An 18,828-nucleotide genomic window follows, 5' to 3' on the forward strand; every position below is an offset into this window, starting at 1 on the left:
TGGGGGCTCCAAGTAAGGCTAGAGGAAAAGCTGACAGGTTTTCCCCTCCCATTCCCATAACCAGGTGATTCACTCTAATATGTTACCTATTAGCTATGTCTGGACTACTTATTTTAAAAATTATATCAGTATGTGTACCTTCATTAGTGTTCCTTCATTGTAAGCTGACTGCATACAAATAGAAACCTAGATAAAATATGAACAGAATAGACATTTATACAATTTAAAATCTGGAATATTTTCTCTAATGTCTTCTTTCTTCATTAAGGATAGTTTGCTTTAACTCATAAATTTTTTTTTTTTTTTTTTTTCCGGTACGCGGGCCTCTCACTCCTGTGGCCTCTCCCGTTGCGGAGCACAGGCTCCGGACGCACAGGCTCAGTGGCCATGGCTCACGGGCCCAGCCGCTCCACGGCATGTGGGATCTTCCCGGACCGGGGCACGAACACGTGTTCCCTGCATCGGCAGGCGTACTCTCAAACACTGCACCACCAGGGAAGCCCTTAACTCATAAATTTTCTAAAGAACTTCCAGTCTACTTATTTACAAAAGTACAGTATCATGAAATGGGAACACATTTACTAATCTCAGATTTGGAAAGGACTCCAGAGTCTTCTAGCTCCCGAGCATGTGAACTATTAGAGACTGATCATTATTGTTTTCTCCCTGACTTGGTCATTTCCTTTTTGCTAATCACTCTTAGAATCATTAAGTGCTGTTCTGTCCATTTACTTCGCTATTTTGCATTTGTTATGGGGCACCCTGTTTTAATTCTGATTTTCCTTCTTCAAGTGCCTTCTTTTCTTCTTTAGGTGGACTACTAACAGGAGAATTCATCTGGGGACGACCTAGTAAGTGAAAATCTGACTGATCTATACCAGCCATTTTGGCCAACTGCCCAAGCCTAGACGAGAGGAGGAAAGGAGAAAAGACAAAGGTTATTATAATCACAGAAGAGCAGTTTAGATTTCCCCAGACCTACAATCATGAAATACTTCTAAAATCTTTTTTTTTTTTGGGGGGGGTACGCGGGCCTCTCACTCCTGTGGCCTCTCCCGTGGCGGAGCACAGGCTCCGGACGCGCAGGCTCAGCGGCCATGGCTCACGGGCCCAGCCGCTCTGCGCCATGTGGGATCCTCCCAGACCGGGGCACGAACCTGTAGCCCCTGCATCGGCAGGCGGACTCTCAACCACTCCGCCACCAGGGAAGCCCTACTTCTAAAATCTTAAAAGCCAACATCCTACTCCAGACTACAAGCCTCTCTCTCCCCCAAATCCTCAGCCCTTTCCAGATTCATCCTCCAGGAGACATCCCACTGTCTCACTAGCAGCTTCAATATGTACCATGCACCCTGTCCACTGCCTGTCACACCTCCATTCCCACACTTCTTTACCACCTTTCCTCCAGTTTCCAAGAATGTGTTTGTTCCTTCCTTCCCAACACCAACACCAATTCATTCACTGACAAAACACTGACATTCACTGACAAAACTCCATCAACTATCAATCTCCACTTCCCTCTTTCAGCAAAATTGCTCCCGGTTGAGAACCACTGACCTATATCTCCCCTGCAGATTAATAATCATTTTTATGTCTAAGGCAAAGATAACTTTAATTCAAACTTATCAAACAAGCAAAATAAGTGAAAGATAGGAAAATTCTTATGCATTCCCAACTATTTTCAATGAAAACTGCCTTTAATTTAGTCTTTACAAAACAACTATACCTACTAATTACTCTGTCTACAGGTTACTCTTTTATAATGGGCTCCCCACTCTACCAAAGCAGGCTTCCCTACTTGCATTTCTTAAAAAATTTAATTCCTCATTTTAAAACGTCAACTATATTACCTATAATTACACTAAATTTGGCTAAATATAGCCACGTAAGTGATGAAAATTGCTCCAGTTCCTCAGCAAACTACCATTAGAGTCGCAAAGAGAAGAATGCCATGAAGAGAAATGAACTAACCCAGCATCTTTAAGGAGAACCAGGAAAGCGTGGAACTTCTGAAAAGAATTCTCAGTGCTGCCCAGAACACCTTCATCATCCAGGATCATGCTTGTCAATGAGTGGGCATGAAGGGCTTCAGACAAAGAGAAAGTTGTGTTTCTTAACTGGGCATTTTCATGTTCCAGCTATACAAGAAGACTGAAAACGTCTGACATGATTTCTTCTCATTGTCATCAAAAGTTGTCTTGCCTTGGGCTTCCCTGGTGGTGCAGTGGTTGCGAGTCCGCCTGCCGATGCAGGGGACACGGGTTCGTGCCCCAGTCCGGGAAGATCCCACATGCTGCGTAGCGGCTGGGCCCGTGAGCCATGGCCGCTGAGCCTGTGTGTCCGGAGTCTGTGCTCCGCAACGGGAGAGGCCACAACAGTGAGAGGCTCACATACCGCAAAAAAACCCAAAAAAAAAAACAACAAACAAACAAAAAGTAGTCTTGCCTAGTTTCAAGGAACAAAACTAAAACACTCAAAATGTAATTAATTTATAATTAATGTAACCCTCCGCCAGTAAAGACAGAGACCTTATCACATAATAACCAAAACCCACAGGCACCCAACAAAGTTTCCTATATAACACTTAGGTGGTATATAAATAAACCCAAGCTACCGTTTTATTAATGATCTTTCACAAAAGATCACATTTCTAACTGGTTCAATTCATAATGGAGCCTCATTCCACATTAGAAAATGACCTGGACTTCCGGGTAAGATGGCGGAAGAGTAAGACGCGGAGATCACCTTCCTCCCCACAGATACACCAGAAATACAGCTACACGTGGAACAACTCCTACAGAACACCTACTAAACGCTGGCAGAAGACCCCAGACCTCCCAAAAGGCAAGAAACTCCCCACATACCTGGGTAGGGCAAAGCAGAGAGATTCCCGCACAGAGGAGCGGTGCCGAGCGGCACTCACCAGCCCGAGAGGCTTGTCTGCTCCTCTGGGGCGGGCGGCGCTGGAGCTGAGGCTCGGCCTTCGGTCAGAGCGCAGGGAGAGCACTGGGGCTGGCGGCGAGAACTCAGCCTGAAGGGGGCTAATGTGCCACAGCTAGCCGGGAGGGAGTCCGGGAAAACTCTGGAGCTGCCGAAGAGGCAGGAGACTTTTTCTTCCCTCTTGGTTTCCTGGTGCGCGAGGAGAGGGGATTAAGAGCGCCGCGTAAAGGAGCTCCAGAGACGGGCGCGAGTCGCGGCTGAAAGCGCGGAGCCCAGAGACGGGAGTGGGACGCTGGGGCTGCTGCTGCCGCCGCCAAGAAGCCTGTGTGCGAGCGCAGGTCACTGTCCACACCGCCCTTCCGGGAGCCTGTGCAGCCTGCCACTGCCGGGGTCCCGGGATCCAGGGGCGGCTTCCCTGGGAGAACGCACGGCGCGCCTCGGGCTGGTGCAACGTCACGCCGACCTCTGCCGCTGCAGGCTCGCCCCGCACTCCGTGCCCCTCCCTCCCGCCCGGCCTGAGTGAGCCAGAGTCCCCGAAGAGGATGCTCCTTTAACCCTGTCCTGTCTGAGCGAAGAACAGACGCCCTCCGGCGACCTACACGCAGAGGCGGGGCCAAATCCAAAGCTGAGACCCAAGAGCTGTGAGAACAAAGAAGAGAAAGGGAAACCTCTCCCAGCAGCCTCAGAAGCAGCGGATTAAAGCTCCACAATCAACTTCATGTACCCTTTATCTGTGGAATACATGAATAGACAACAAATCATCCCAAATTGAGGAGCCAGGAGTCAGTGCTGTGACTCTGAGGTGGGAGAGTGAACTTCAGGACACTGGTCCACAAGAGACCTCCCAGCTCCACATAATATCAAACGGCGAAAATCTTCCAGAGATTTCCATCTCAACACCAGCACCCAGCTTCACTCAACGACCAGCAAGCTACAGTGCTGGACACCCTATGCCAAACAACTAGCAAGACAGGAACACAACGCCACCCATTAGCTGAGAGGCTGCCTCAAATCATAAAAAGTCCGCAAACACCCCAAAACACACCACCAGACGTGGACCTGCCCACCAGAAAGACAAGATCCAGCCTCATCCACCAGAACACAGGCAGTAGTCCCCTCCACCAAGAAGCCTACACAACCCACTAAACCAACCTTAGCCACTGGGGACAGACACCAAAAACAACGGGAACTACGAACCTGCAGCCTGCAAAAAGGAGACCCCAAACACAGTAACATAAGCAAAATGAGAAGACAGAAAAACACACAGCAGGAGAAGGAGCAAGATAAAAACCCACCAGACCTAACAAATGAAGAGGTAATAGGCAGTCTATCTGAAAAAGAATTCAGAATAATGATGGTAAAGATGATCCAAAATCTTGGAAATAGAATAGACAAAATGCAAGAAACAGTTAACAAGGACCTAGAAGAACTAAAGACGAATCAAGCATCGATTAAAAACACAATAAATGAAATAAAAAATACTCTAGATGGGATCAATAGCAGAATAACTGAGGCAGAAGAACGGATAAGTGAGGTGGAAGATAAAATAGTGGAAATAACAGCTGCACAGCAAAATAAAGAAAAAAGAATGAAAAGAACAGAGGACAGTCTCAGAGACCTCTGGGACAACATTAAACGCACCAACATTCGAATTATAGGGGTTCCAGAAGAAGAAGAGAAAAAGAAAGGGACTGAGAAAATATTTGAAGAGATTATAGTTGAAAACTTCCCTAATATGGGAAAGGAAATAGTTCATCAAGTCCAGGAGGCACAGAGAGTCCCATACAGAATAAATCCAAGGAGAAATACACCAAGACACATATTAATCAAACTGTCAAAAATTAAACACAAAGAAATCATATTAAAAGCAGCAAGGCAAAAACAACAAATAACACACAAGGGAATCCCCATCAGGATAACAGCTGATCTCTCAGCAGAAACTCTACAAGCCAGAAGGGAGTGGCAGGACATACTTAAAGTGATGAAGGAGAAAAACCTGCAACCAAGATTACTCTACCCAGCAAGGATCTCATTCAGATTTGATGGAGAAATTAAAACCTTTACAGACAAGCAAAAGCTGAGAGAGTTCAGCACCACCAAACCAGCTTTACAACAAATGCTAAAGGAACTTCTCTAGGCAAGAAACACAAGAGAAGGAAAAGAACTACAATAACGAACCCAAAACAATTAAGAAAATGGGAATAGGAACATACATATCAATAATTACCTTAAATGTAAATGGACTAAATGCTCCCACCAAAAGACACAGACTGGCTGAATGGATACAAAAACAAGACCCATATATATGCTGTCTACAAGAGACCCACTTCAGACCTAGAGACACATACAGACTGAAAGTAAGGGGATGGAAAAAGATATTCCATGCAAATGGAAACCAAAAGAAAGCTGGAGTAGCAATTCTCATATCAGACAAAATAGACTTTAAAATAAAGACTACTAGAAGAGACAAAGAAGGACACTACATAATGATCAAGGGATCAATCCAAGAAGAAGATATAACAATTGTAAATATTTATGCACCAAACATAGGAGCACCTCAATACATAAGGGAAATATTAACAGCCATAAAAGGAGAAATCGACAGTAACACAATCATAGTAGGGGACTTTAACACCCCACTTTCACCAATGGACAGGTCATCCAAAATGAAAATAAATAAGGAAACACAAGCTTTAAATGATACATTAAACAAGATGGACTTAATTGATATTTATAGGACATTCCATCCAAAAACAACAGAATACACATTTTTCTCAAGTGCTCATGGAACATTCTCCAGGATAGATCATATCTTGGGTCACAAATCAAGCCTTGGTAAATTTAAGAAAATTGAAATTGTATCAAGTATCTTTTCCGACCACAATGCTATGAGACTAGATATCAATTACAGGAAAAAAGCTGTAAAACATACAAACACATGGAGGCTAAACAATACACTACTTAATAACGAAGTGATCACTGAAGAAATCAAAGAGGAAATTAAAAAATACCTAGAAACAAATGACAATGGAGACACGACGACCCAAAACCTATGGGATGCAGCAAAAGCAGTTCTAAGAGGGAAGTTTATGGCAATACAATCCCACCTTAAGAAACAGGAAATATCTCGAATAAACAACCTAACCTTGCACCTAAAGCAATTAGAGAAAGAAGAACAAAAACATCCCAAAGTTAGCAGAAGGAAAGAAATCATAAAAATCAGATCAGAAATAAATGAAAAAGAAATGAAGGAAACGATAGCAAAGATCAATAAAACTAAAAGCTGGTTCTTTGAGAAGATAAACAAAATTGATAAACCATTAGCCAGACTCATCAAGAAAAAAAGGGAGAAGACTCAAATCAATAGAATTAGAAATGAAAAAGGAGAAGTAACAACTGACACTGCAGAAATACAAAAGATCATGAGAGATTACTATAAGCAACTCTATGCCAATAAAATGGACAACCTGGAAGAAATGGACAAATTCTTAGAAATGCACAACCTGCCAAGACTGAATCAGGAAGAAATAGAAAATATGAACAGACCAATCACAAGCACTGAAATTGAAACTGTGATTAAAAATCTTCCAACAAACAAAAGCCCAGGACCAGATGGCTTCACAGGCGAATTCTATCAAGCATTTAGAGAAGAGCTAACACCTATCCTTCTCAAACTCTTCCAAAATATAGCAGAGGGAGGAACACTCCCAAACTCATTCTACGAGGCCACCATCACCTTGATACCAAAACCAGACAAGGATGTCACAAAGAAAGAAAACTACAGGCCAATATCACTGATGAACATAGATGCAGAAATCCTCAACAAAATACTAGCAAACAGAATCCAACAGCACATTAAAAGGATCATACACCATGATCAAGTGGGGTTTATTCCAGGAATGCAAGGATTCTTCAATATACGCAAATCAATCAATGTGATACACCATATTAACAAACTGAAGGAGAAAAACCATATGATCATCTCAATAGGTGCAGAGAAAGCTTTTGACAAAATTCAACACCCATTTATGATAAAAACCCTGCAGAAAGTAGGCATAGAGGGAACTTTCCTCAACATAATAAAGGCCATATATGACAAACCCACAGCCAGCATCGTCCTCAATGGTGAAAAACTGAAACCATTTCCACTAAGATCAGGAACAAGACAAGGTTGCCCACTCTCACCACTCTTATTCAACATAGTTTTGGAAGTTTTAGCCACAGCAATCAGAGAAGAAAAGGAAATAAAAGGAATCCAAATGGGAAAAGAAGAAGTAAAGCTGTCACTGTTTGCAGATGACATGATACTATACATAGAGAATCCTAAAGATGCTACCAGAAAACTACTAGAGCTAATCAATGAATTTGGTAAAGTTGCAGGATACAAAATTAATGCACAGAAATCTCTGGCATTCCTATATACTAATGATGAAAAATCTGAAAGTGAAATCAAGGAAACACTCCCATTTACCATTGCAACAAAAAGAATAAAATATCTAGGAATAAACCTACCTAAGGAGACAAAAGACCTGTATGCAGAAAATTATAAGACACTGATGAAAGAAATTAAAGATGATACAAATAGATGGAGAGATGTACCATGTTCTTGGATTGGAAGAATCAACATTGTGAAAATGACTCTACTACCCAAAGCAATCTACAGATTCAATGCAATCCCTATCAAACTACCAATGGCATTTTTCACAGAACTAGAACAAAAAATTTCACAATTTGTATGGAAACACAAAAGACCCCGAATAGCCAAAGCAATCTTGAGAACGAAAAATGGAGCTGGAGGAATCAGGCTCCCTGACTTCAGACTATACTACAAAGCTACAGTAATCAAGACAGTCTGGTACTGGCACAAAAACAGAAATATAGATCAATGGAACAGGATAGAAAGCCCAGAGATAAACCCACGGACATATGGTCACCTTATCTTTGATAAAGGAGGCAGGAATGTACAGTGGAGAAAGGACAGTCTCTTCAATAAGTGGTGCTGGGAAAACTGGACAGGGACATGTAAAAGTATGAGATTAGATCACTCCCTAACACCATACACAAAAATAAGCTCAAAATGGATTAAAGACCTAAATGTAAGGCCAGACACTATCAAACTCCTAGAGGAAAACATAGGCAGAACACTCTATGACATAAATCACAGCAAGATCTTTTTTGACCCACCTCCTAGAGAAATGGAAATAAAGACAAAAATAAACACATGGGACCTAATGAAACTTCAAAGCTTTTGCACAGCAAAGGAAACCATAAACAAGACGAAAAGACAACCCTCAGAATGGGAGAAAATATTTGCAAATGAAGCAACTGACAAAGGATTAATCTCCAAAATTTATAAGCAGCTCATGCAGCTCAATAGCAAAAAAACAAACAACCCAATCCAAAAATGGGCAGAAGACCTAAATAGACATTTCTCCACAGAAGATATACAGACAGCCAACAAACACATGAAAGGATGCTCAACATCTTTACTCATTAGAGAAATGCAAATCAAAACTACAATGAGATATCATCTCACACCAGTCAGAATGGCCATCATCAAAAAATCTAGAAACAATAAATGCTAGAGAGGGTGTGGAAAAAAGGGAACACTCTTGCACTGCTGGTGGGAATGTGAATTGGTACAGCCACTATGGAGAACGGTATGGAGGTTCCTTAAAAAACTACAAATAGAACTACCATATGACCCAGCAATCCCACTACTGGGCATATACCCTGAGAAAACCATAATTCAAAAAGAGACATGTACCAAAATGTTCACAGCAGCCCTATTTACAATAGCCCGGAGATGGAAACAACCTAAGTGTCCATCATCGGATGAATGGATAAAGAAGATGTGGCACATATATACAATGGAATATTACTCAGCCATAAAAAGAAATGAAATTGAGCTATTTGTAATGAGGTGGATGGACCTAGAGTCTGTCATACAGAGTGAAGTAAGTCAGAAAGAGAAAGACAAATACTGTATGCTGACACATATATATGGAATTTAAGAAAAAAATGTCATCAAGAACCTAGGGGTAAGACAGGAATAAAGACACAGACCTACTAGAGCATGGACTTGAGGATATGGGGAGGGGGAAGGGTAAGCTGTGACAAAGTGAAAGAGCGGCATGGACATATATACACTACCAAACGTAAGGTAGATAGCTAGTGGGAAGCAGCCGCATAGCACAGGGAGATCAGCTCGGTTCTTTGTGACCGCCTGGAGGGGTGGGATAGGGAGGGTGGGAGGGAGACGCAAAAGGGAGGGGATATGGGAACATATGTATATGTATAACTGATTAAATTTGGAAAAAAAAAAAAAGAAAATGACCTGCTTTAAGTTTCCCTTAAATTAGAAAGTGAGTTATAGAATCTGATTTGAACAAAACATATTACAACTCTGCTGAATGTTAAGAATTAACTTTAGTGAGTAAAATATCTAATGCTTACGTTTAAAAGTCCTAAATCATACCCAACCCAATTTATTAAATGTACGATCACCAATATTTTCTTTGGCTTCTTCAACATATTCACCCCTGTGCACTCTTCCCCTTCCGCTCAGCATCTACGCACTTAAAACCCCCTGTAAGCTCAACTCTCGTATTTCTCAGAAAGGCTGTTAATGTTCATGATGCCCCTTTTGCCTTACATGAGCAGGTACTCAACATTTATTGAATGAGTGTCTGCCAATCCAATGGATGCACTTTCAAAAATTCCTCCCTACACTCACCCTGTGATAAATTATATTTAGATAGAACTTTTTAGATTATGCCCTGCTTTCATGCACACTACCTAATGTAATTCTCATAGTATATATTTTTATCTTTCATTGCATTCTTAGAAGTTTTCCAATATCTTAAATTTATTTCAATGATTCACTTTCCTAATTCATTGCCAGGAGAGTCTCATCATGTCTTTTATGTTACTGTATATACAATACATGCACAGAAAGTGCCTTCTTGAATCAAAGAATCATGAACAGGAAATAAGCTAATGTCATATAAAAGTGCACACACACACACACACACATACACAAAACCAGATTTTCACATCTTTAAAAACATGCTTTCTGGAATATAGATCATATGATCACTAAATACCAGTAAATGCAAAAGTCCATATGATACAACCAATTTGCAACATATTACAGTTCTAAAGCTTACAAAATATGTGTATATGGCTTAAAATCAAATCAAAATAAAACCAAAACACTCTCAAAAGCAGATGAAACGTGTTTACCTCACTGACTCGTCTATCAGCCTTCAGTCTTATAACTCTTTCCTCCTTTAACTGCTTTAGGCACTGCTCCAGGGTTTCCTAAGCAAACAGAGTCAATATTATAACTAATTCATAGTATAATATCCAAAAGCCTTTCCAGCTATTGGTCTCATCAGGATTTAGGGGCAGAGCCAGAAGTGAACTCAGATTTTAGTCTGCTACTGGTCATATCATACCATGCCAGTGAAATGAATGATCAAAATCTATCAAATTTGCAAAGATTTATTTAAATTCCACTCTTTCCAACATAAATTTGTGGCAGCCCACCATAAAAGGCATATGCATATAACATAGTAAGTCAGAAATAAGAAGTTACGACCAAGAAAGAAAAATTCTATTTTTATTTGTGGGTCTCTTTATAGCAGGAAGTCCTATTAACGAACCTGCTTAGCATACCTGAATTGCATAATTGCAGATTCAAAAGCATGTTTTAAAAAAGTGATCACTTTTAAAGCAATTTACAGTCAAGCACTGTTCCTGGAGTTCCCTGGGTATTAAATAATCGAATCATCAAAACCCTAAGAGGGGGCTTCCCTACTGGCACAGTGGTTAAGAATCCGCCTGCCAGTGCAGGGGACACGGGTTCGAGCCCTAGTCCAGGAAGAACCCACATGCCGCAGAGCAACTAAGCCTGTGCGTCACGACTACTGAGCCTACGCTCTAGAACCCACGTGCCACAACTACTGAAGCCTGCGCGCCTAGAGCCTGTGCTCCGCAATAAGAGAAGCCACCGCACCGCAACGAAGAGTAGCCCCCCGCTCGACGCAACTGGAGAAAGCTGGCGAGCAGCAACGAAGACCCAATGCGGCCAAAAATAAATTTATAAAACAAAAAACCCTACGAGGAAAGAACGATCACTAACTCCATGTTATTTTACAGATGAGGGAAACAGAGGCAGAGCAGTAGAGTAAGTAGAGCAGCACAGCCAAGGTCACACCACTAAGTAGCAGAGCCACACTGTGGACTCGGGAAGCTGGCTGCCATTCCTGCTCACGGAGGTGGTAGTCTTCCCTTCACCAAGGTCACTGAAATAAAATGAACACTGATAAACTATCTTAGGAGTTTTAGGAACTAAGACACTTCGGTCCTTGAAGTGGGGACACTGCTTGCAATAGGCAGAATTCTGACAGAGCCCCCAAGATGACCACTTACTGAAGTACACAAACCTTCCACTTATCCAATCAAACTCTAAATGTAGGTGCTGTAGTGAAGGGATTTTGCACATGGAATTAAGGTTCAAAATCAGTTGATCTTTTAAGATAGATTATTTTAGGTGGATGTGGCCTACTCGGGCACCCCATGAAAAGGACCTGAACTCTTCCTGAATTGAAGTACAAAAGGGACAAGAGGGAGACTCTCCATTGCTGGCTCTGAAGAAGTCCAATGCTGCGGCAGGGAAGGCAAGCGAGAGGCCTCTAGGAGCTGAAACACTCCCCCGACTGACAGCCAGCAAGGAAATGGGGACCTCTGTCCTGCAACTGCAGCATCTGAATTATGCCAACAAGCCGGAAGAAGCCTGTAGGCATTCTTTCCCAGAGCCTCTGGACGCTAACACAGCCAGACTGACATCTTGATTTCAGCTCTGTGGCCCACACAAACTATGGTGAACATCCAACGTTTGGGGCTCAATATCTTACACTTAAATTTCACGTGCTTTAACACTCTCAGGAGGGAACCCACATGTTCCCGTGTGTATCTGAGCAGGAAGCCCAGTCACGCTGTGCCTGGACTTCTGACCTACAGAACTCTGAGCTAGTCAAATAGGTATTGTTTTCAGTCAGTAAGAGTGTAGTAAAAGAATTAATATTCTACTCAACCTCCAGGTTCGTGAACAAAATAAATGATTGTCATTGTTTTAGGCCACTGTTTTGGGGTGGTTTCTTATGCAGTGATAAACAATCATAATACCTATACTTATGAAAACAGTAAGGTATAGTTATCCATGTTAACTGCTTTGAACAATCACTTAAAGAATGAGGAACTCTATTACCTGCCATCATTGGGAGAGGAGCTGGTATCACTGTCTGGACAGTAGCTTTTGGTACCTAACAACAATCCTACATCAGGAGTTTACCCTAAGGAAATCAAAGATGGGGGCAAAGATTTATCTACCAACATGATGTCATAAGATTGTTTATAACCAAACCCTAGAAGAAAGCTAAGAGCCTCCGAATTGGGACTGGTTTAAATAAAAACAGCTCATCGTCTGAAGGAATGCACTATGAAGCCACTAAGAATGACAAGAGGTCTCAACCAGAGTTCATGAATGGGCTTCAGGAGTGCTACATTCAAAATATATCTGTGCGTTTTTCCTGGGAGATGATGCATAAGCTTAATCAAATTCTCTGATGTAGAAGAGTAGTTAGTGACATGGCAAAATATTTCGGATACTTTTTTAAGACAAAAGAGCAGATTAGGTGTGTGTACATGCAGAGGTGGCTTTTATTTCCTTCAAGAAGTTGTTCATTCTTTTCAAACATTTGCTCAGTGAACATATATTTTTATATTCAGAACATGTTTAAAAAATTGAGAGTCTAAGAACTTCAAATTCTTTAATGTTTCATTACTAAAGCCAGTCAAGTTTTCAATGGGGAAAAAGGGGAAAAAATTGCAAAATTCCTCTACTTTTAATATAATGGTTTAATCAATCTTCTAAAACTGATTTCAAAGAAATTCTAGACAAATAAACAAAAAAACAAAAAACCCTCAGCACGGTCAGAGGAAAGTAGACTAAAATTCCTGACTGGTTCTAAATAGCACATCAAATTGCAATTACATGCAACAGTTTCTCCCTCTAATGGAGGGAATTAGAACACAGTGTTCAATTTTTGTGAAAAAGTGTACCCTCCTCCTACAAAGTATTCAGAATTCATGTCCCTTACATGGAAATATGGAACCAAAAAAGTTAGAAAGTAAAATTGCTTGATATTCTATTACTTAAGTAAGACTAAGGATGAGGCTTTGGAGTAATTTTCCTTCCTGCCATCTGCTCTCCCTTCCTCCCTTCTGTACACCGGCTAGGGTGATTTTTCTGGGACAAAGCTCCCATCATATTGGATATCAAATTTTATGTTCAACTTTTCTCCATTTAACATTGAAATCAATCATTTCTCATATAATCAGGGGATTCATAACCTTGATTTTTTTGTGTGGGCTACAAAATATTCCACTGAGTGTGTTTACTGGTTAACCATTTTACACATTTAAATTCTTTCCAACTTTTCAGTATTATCAGACAAAATAACCGTTTTTATGCATGAAAGATTTTTTCCATATTGAGAATAACATTCTTACAATAAGTCCATAAAAATGAGTTTGAGATCAAAGCAAATGAAGATTTTTAAGGCTCTGAGGTACCTATCTCCAGACTTCTTTCCAAAAGATTTCTGAGATTTTACACTGCCATCAGCGATGTATCACTTGGTATATAACCTCTACTATAACTGTTGGCTTACTTCCTCACTTAGAGTGCAAGTTATTTGAAGATAGGGGGTGTATTTTATTAAGTGTTTATCCCCAGCACCTGTGCCTAGCACAACGTAGACGGTCAATAAATAATTGCTTAATAAGGAGAATCCCTGCCACACACGTACGTATAAGATGTATGTGTGTGAAAGACAGACTGTGTGTTTTTCTCTAACTGGATGTTTAATGTGCAGTTTTTTTGCTTATAATTAGTAATTAAATTTCTCTTTTAGATTATATTGTAAATATTCATATTCTCTGAGACAAATGGGCCTGGCACTACCCATTCGCTATATAACCTTGGACAAGTTCTATAACTCTAGGCCTCAACTTCCTCATCTATAAAATGGAAATAAGCTCCCATATTACAGAGCTCTTGTGAGAATTACATGAGTTAAAACACATATAAAATTAGAAGAGTGCTTGGTACATAGAATATGTGCAATTAATGCTGAATGAATGAACATGCGAATGCAAACAGTAGTGAAGGGCTTAAAATGAAACGGTCTCACCCCACTCCCACATCCAGCACTCAAGAAGCGAGCGATTCTTTACGCAGTTTTTAATTGTAAAATACGATATGTGTACTGAGAAGTGCACAGAACAAAACTGTCAATGTGACAAATAAAAAGAGAATACTTACATAAGCACGACTCGAATCTGAAAGTATTGAGACTTGTCAGCATCGCAAAAACCCCCCATATCCTTTTCTCATCACAAGCTCCTTCCCTCTTCCCGGTTAAACACCAACCTCACTTCTTGACAGTCATTTCCTTTAACCTGCATGCATCCCTAACAAAAGAGTTTAGTTGGGTCAACATCTAACTTTATGTACAGGATCATAGTATATGAAGTCTTTTCTATCTTATTTCTTTCTCTCAACGTTGGTTTAAAAAATTCATCCATGGGCCTCCCTGGTGGCGCAGTGGTTGAGAGTCCGCCTGCCGATGCAGGGGATACGGGTTCGTGCCCCGGTCTGGGAGGATCCCATATGCCGCGGAGCGGCTGGGCCCGTGAGCCATGGCCGCTGGGCCTGCGCATCCGGAGCCTGTGCTCCGCAACGGGAGAGGCCACAACAGTGAGAGGCCCGCATACCGCAAAAAGAAAAAAAAAAAAAATTCATCCACATTGCTGCCTGTAGCTCTAGTTCATTCAATTTTACTGCTGGATAGTTTTCCCACTGTACAAATACACATCATTTATTTAATTTTTGACTCTTAATGGACATTTGGTTTGTTTTCAGTTTGTGCTAATGCAAATTATGGACAGGAATCCTGCTGTACCCGTTATTCTGGTGCATTTACACAGGGCGGGGATGAGGGCTGCTGGCTCACAGGCTATTTATATACCTTCAGTTGACGGAGAGGGCTAAATGCTTTCCAAAGTAGTTGTGTCGATTTATACTCCAGTATAAACAGGGTAGAAGATTCCCATAGTACTTCAGGTCTACAATACCTGATACTACCAGACTTTTTATTTATGTATTTGTCAATCTGATTGACATGTAGTTTCCTTGGTTTTGACTCACTTTTCACTTATTACTTAATGAAGTCGTACACTTTTCTGTGTTTACTGGCTGTATGGATTTCCTTTTTTATGAGGTTTACGTCAAATATTGTTATTTTTTATTATTTTATTATTATTATTTACTTTTGGCTGTATTGGGTCTTCGTTGCTGCGTGCAGGTTTTCTCTAGTTGTGGCGAGTGGGGGCTACTCTTCATTGCGGTGGCTTCTCTTGTTATGAAGCACAGGATCTAGGCGTGCAGGCTTCAGTAGTTGTGGCACATGGGCTCAGTAGTTGTGGCTCACGGGCTCTAGAGCACAGGCTCCGTAGTTCTGGTGCACGGGCTTCGCTGCTCCGTGGCATGTGGAATCTTCCCGGACCGGGGCTCGAACCCGTGTCCCCTGCCTTGGGAGGCAGTTTCTTAACCACTGCGCCATCAGGGAGGTCCAACTCTTGTTATTTTGAATTCTTCTCCATTTCCAAGTAATACTCTTCCATGACTATTTTCTCACTAAATTGGAGGCATTTTCTGTTCACTTTCTAACTTACTAATAAGTAAGGGTTTAGTTCCTCTACACTCTTTCCTATGTCCACACTGCTCAGTAAGGTTATGTCATCATGAGTTATTCCACTGCTCATGATCTCTTTGACTTGTAGTGATATACTTAGAAACCTACATTGTTGATCAACTAGAAACTCTCTCAAAGTCACGCTTTGTAAAATGAGGACATTCATACCATCTTCCCTTTTTTCTACCTCCTGTCTACCTTCCAAACCTAGCTTTTACGTTGTCAAGGTTGAAATTTATATTCTGTTCTATGGGCAGTTAAGTCTTCTGTTATTTGAGAGTCAGTACGGAGTAAGGTTTAAGAGAACAGTCAGAGAGCCTAAACTCAAAGCCTCGATCCAACCTTAAATTAGGTACAGCCTGGGCAAGTTCCTTCCCTGACTTAGCTTCCTGCTCTCAAAAGTGGGAATGATATTACCACCAACCTCATAAGGCTATTCAGAGGATTAAATGAGTTAATATATGCAAAAACACTTAGAGCCTAATATATACTAAGTACATACTAGTACACAATACATTTCAGTACATACCAAGTTAATACTCATACATACTAAGTATAGTTTACTTTAGTTATTTGTGATTACATGCACGTTGACAATAAAAGCTGCAAACCAAGACAGTATTGCCATTATTACAATGAAATTAATATTGCCCACTGCAGATGTACTGTGTCTCTGTGTACAGACTACACCTCGTTCCATACTGTGCCAGCGTCACTGCCCTTGTGCAGGGTGACCACATACCCCAAGCCGCCTTGGGCTGTTCCAGTTTATACCTGTTGTCCTGATGTTACAGCATTAGAGTGCCTCCTTACACTATTGAAGTGTAAGGAGTTTGGACAAGTTCTGGTTTGGACAACAAATTAGATAGGTGGTCATTACCCCTGTGTGTCACTGAAAAGGGGGACATCTATAGTGTCAAGTTGAAGTGGATTCTTCCCTTCCTCACCAATAGTAGGTTAAAAATCAACCATAGTTTAGTGTGCTTCAGCTTTATGTCCGTATAGCCTTTTCTCCTCCGGAGTTCAAGTTCCTTCTCCTCTTCCTCTCCCTCCTCCCTTCCAACAGTGCCTAACACCTAGTAAGTACAATATGCCTCAAGGTGTTTCTAAGCTCTCAATCATACAATCAATAGAAGCCTCTCCACTCTAGACTAGCTGCAATCTGCACTGAATCCCCTATTATCTTCCTTCTTGGATTATTGCCTCATTTTGCTGGATTATGTCTATAAATAGCTTAAGGTGTAGCACAGGAGGTCAATTTTTCAAATTTCTTTCTGTACAAAATATCTTCTTCAGCCTCCACGTATGACTGATAGTTTGGCTGGATACAAACCCCTAGGGTGAAAATTATGTGCCTGAAAAACTTTGGAGATATCTTTCTAATGCCTTCCAGGATCCATGGTGCTCATGACAAGTATGATAAAGTAAGATTTTAACCTTTTTTTTTAGGTGACCAGTACTTTTCTCTCTGGAATGGATGTATCCTCTCAGTATTTTATTCTATTTTAATTTATTTTTTCAGTATTTGAAAGTTTCACAATGAAGGGTGCCTAGGTATGAGTCTATTCTTGCTCATCTTGCATAACTATTTTCAATCTGAGACCTGATGTCTACTTTCAGCTGTGGGGAATTTTGTTGCCCTTTGACAGCTTCCCTCCATTTTTTTTCTGGGTCTGGACTTTCTAATAGTAACATGTGGGACCTCCCAGATGCAGCCTCTCTAACATATTTCTGTCACATTTTCCATTGTGTCTTCCTTTTTTATACACTGAGAAATTTTTTAAATTCCTACTGAATTTATTTCAGCAACCATATTTGCATTTCCAGGAGACCCCTCTTGCTTTCTGACCATTCTCCTTTTCATTAATACCCTAGTCTTATTTTATACTTGCTAGCTCTTTTTAACCCTCTCTCAGGATACTAATTAGGGTTTTTTCTTAAATTATTCTGTTTCCTAAATTGTCCCTGGTCCCACTAGGATATGTTTGCACTCTTTCCCCCTCTCTCATATTGTAAGCTTTACTCAACTAACAGGCAAAAGACAGTTATTTTCTATTTAAGAATGAGCGCAGAAAGCTCCCTGAAGTCAACGATTGATTGGCTTCTTATGCAGGAAGAAGCGGGGAGTAACTGTAACAGGATCTCCCCCAAACACAATTTTCGAGGGTGTAAAAACTCACAGTAGCTGCCCCAGTTCTCACCAGTTTCACTGTTTTCAAAATGAAATCATCTCATTTCAGGAGGGTGAGGGCGGGGCTGGGAGTCCACTCCTCCAAACACATCCCTTCAATGAGCTCCCCTATTTGTCACACTTTCAACTAACTCCACCCTCTCTCCTACATGCGCACCTGAGCATGGGGCTACTTTTTCAGGTGGGGTCAGAATCCTCCTCAGTTGCACGTGGTCCCTGTGCATATTCTAGGTGATGCTTTTCCTCTGTTCTACTGCTTCAGTTTCACACTCTTCCACTTGTCTTCTCTCTTTCAAAACTATGTTGAAATCTCTTGATTGTTGTGGGCATATATACTTAAACACTTTGATACCATCATTGTAGTGTCTTGTCAAAACACAGAAGAGCTAAAAGGGTTCTCAGTGTATTCTGAATCTGCTATTCTGTGGTCCCAGTGTTTAAACTTCTTGGACTTCCCCAGTGTCTATTACTGCTTTTACAAATACAATCTCGTGGTCTATTCGTGAAGGAAATGAATACACCACATCTAAAATAACAAGGAATGCGGGTTAGATGCTCTAGGGTCTTGTCATACTCTGCCATTTACTAATAAACCACTTACGTTCTACAAATTGTAGGTGCTCATTTATAAAACGAAAGGGAGTAACTCCACTTGAACTATAGATTTCTCCTACTCTAACATTTCATAATTTTCTAAGTTCTTTTCTTAAAATTTCTCTATATTATCATTAATTTTAATTAAAAAATAAAAATCTAACTTTCTCTTTTGAAAATCAAAGAGTAATTCCTGTAGTCCTACAATAATGGGATAATCAGTTCTGAAACCTGTCAAGTGTCATGTTTCATATGAAGAGAAAGTCATATTAAATAATT

General features: G+C 40.8%; 1 protein-coding gene across 1 annotated transcript in view; it reads right to left on the reverse strand.

Moving 5' to 3' along the window:
* LOC132494369 (centrosomal protein of 78 kDa-like) overlaps positions 1-18,828 on the reverse strand; it is a 28,451-nt gene that overhangs the window by 954 nt on the left and 8,669 nt on the right. Inside the window, 4 exon segments of the mRNA XM_060105423.1 lie at positions 139-186; positions 733-904; positions 1,972-2,138; positions 10,186-10,263. Of these exon segments, the coding sequence (XP_059961406.1) occupies positions 139-186; positions 733-904; positions 1,972-2,138; positions 10,186-10,263 (465 nt within the window).

This window comes from Mesoplodon densirostris, chromosome 7, assembly GCF_025265405.1.
Source record: "Mesoplodon densirostris isolate mMesDen1 chromosome 7, mMesDen1 primary haplotype, whole genome shotgun sequence".
Taxonomy (NCBI): domain Eukaryota; kingdom Metazoa; phylum Chordata; class Mammalia; order Artiodactyla; family Ziphiidae; genus Mesoplodon; species Mesoplodon densirostris.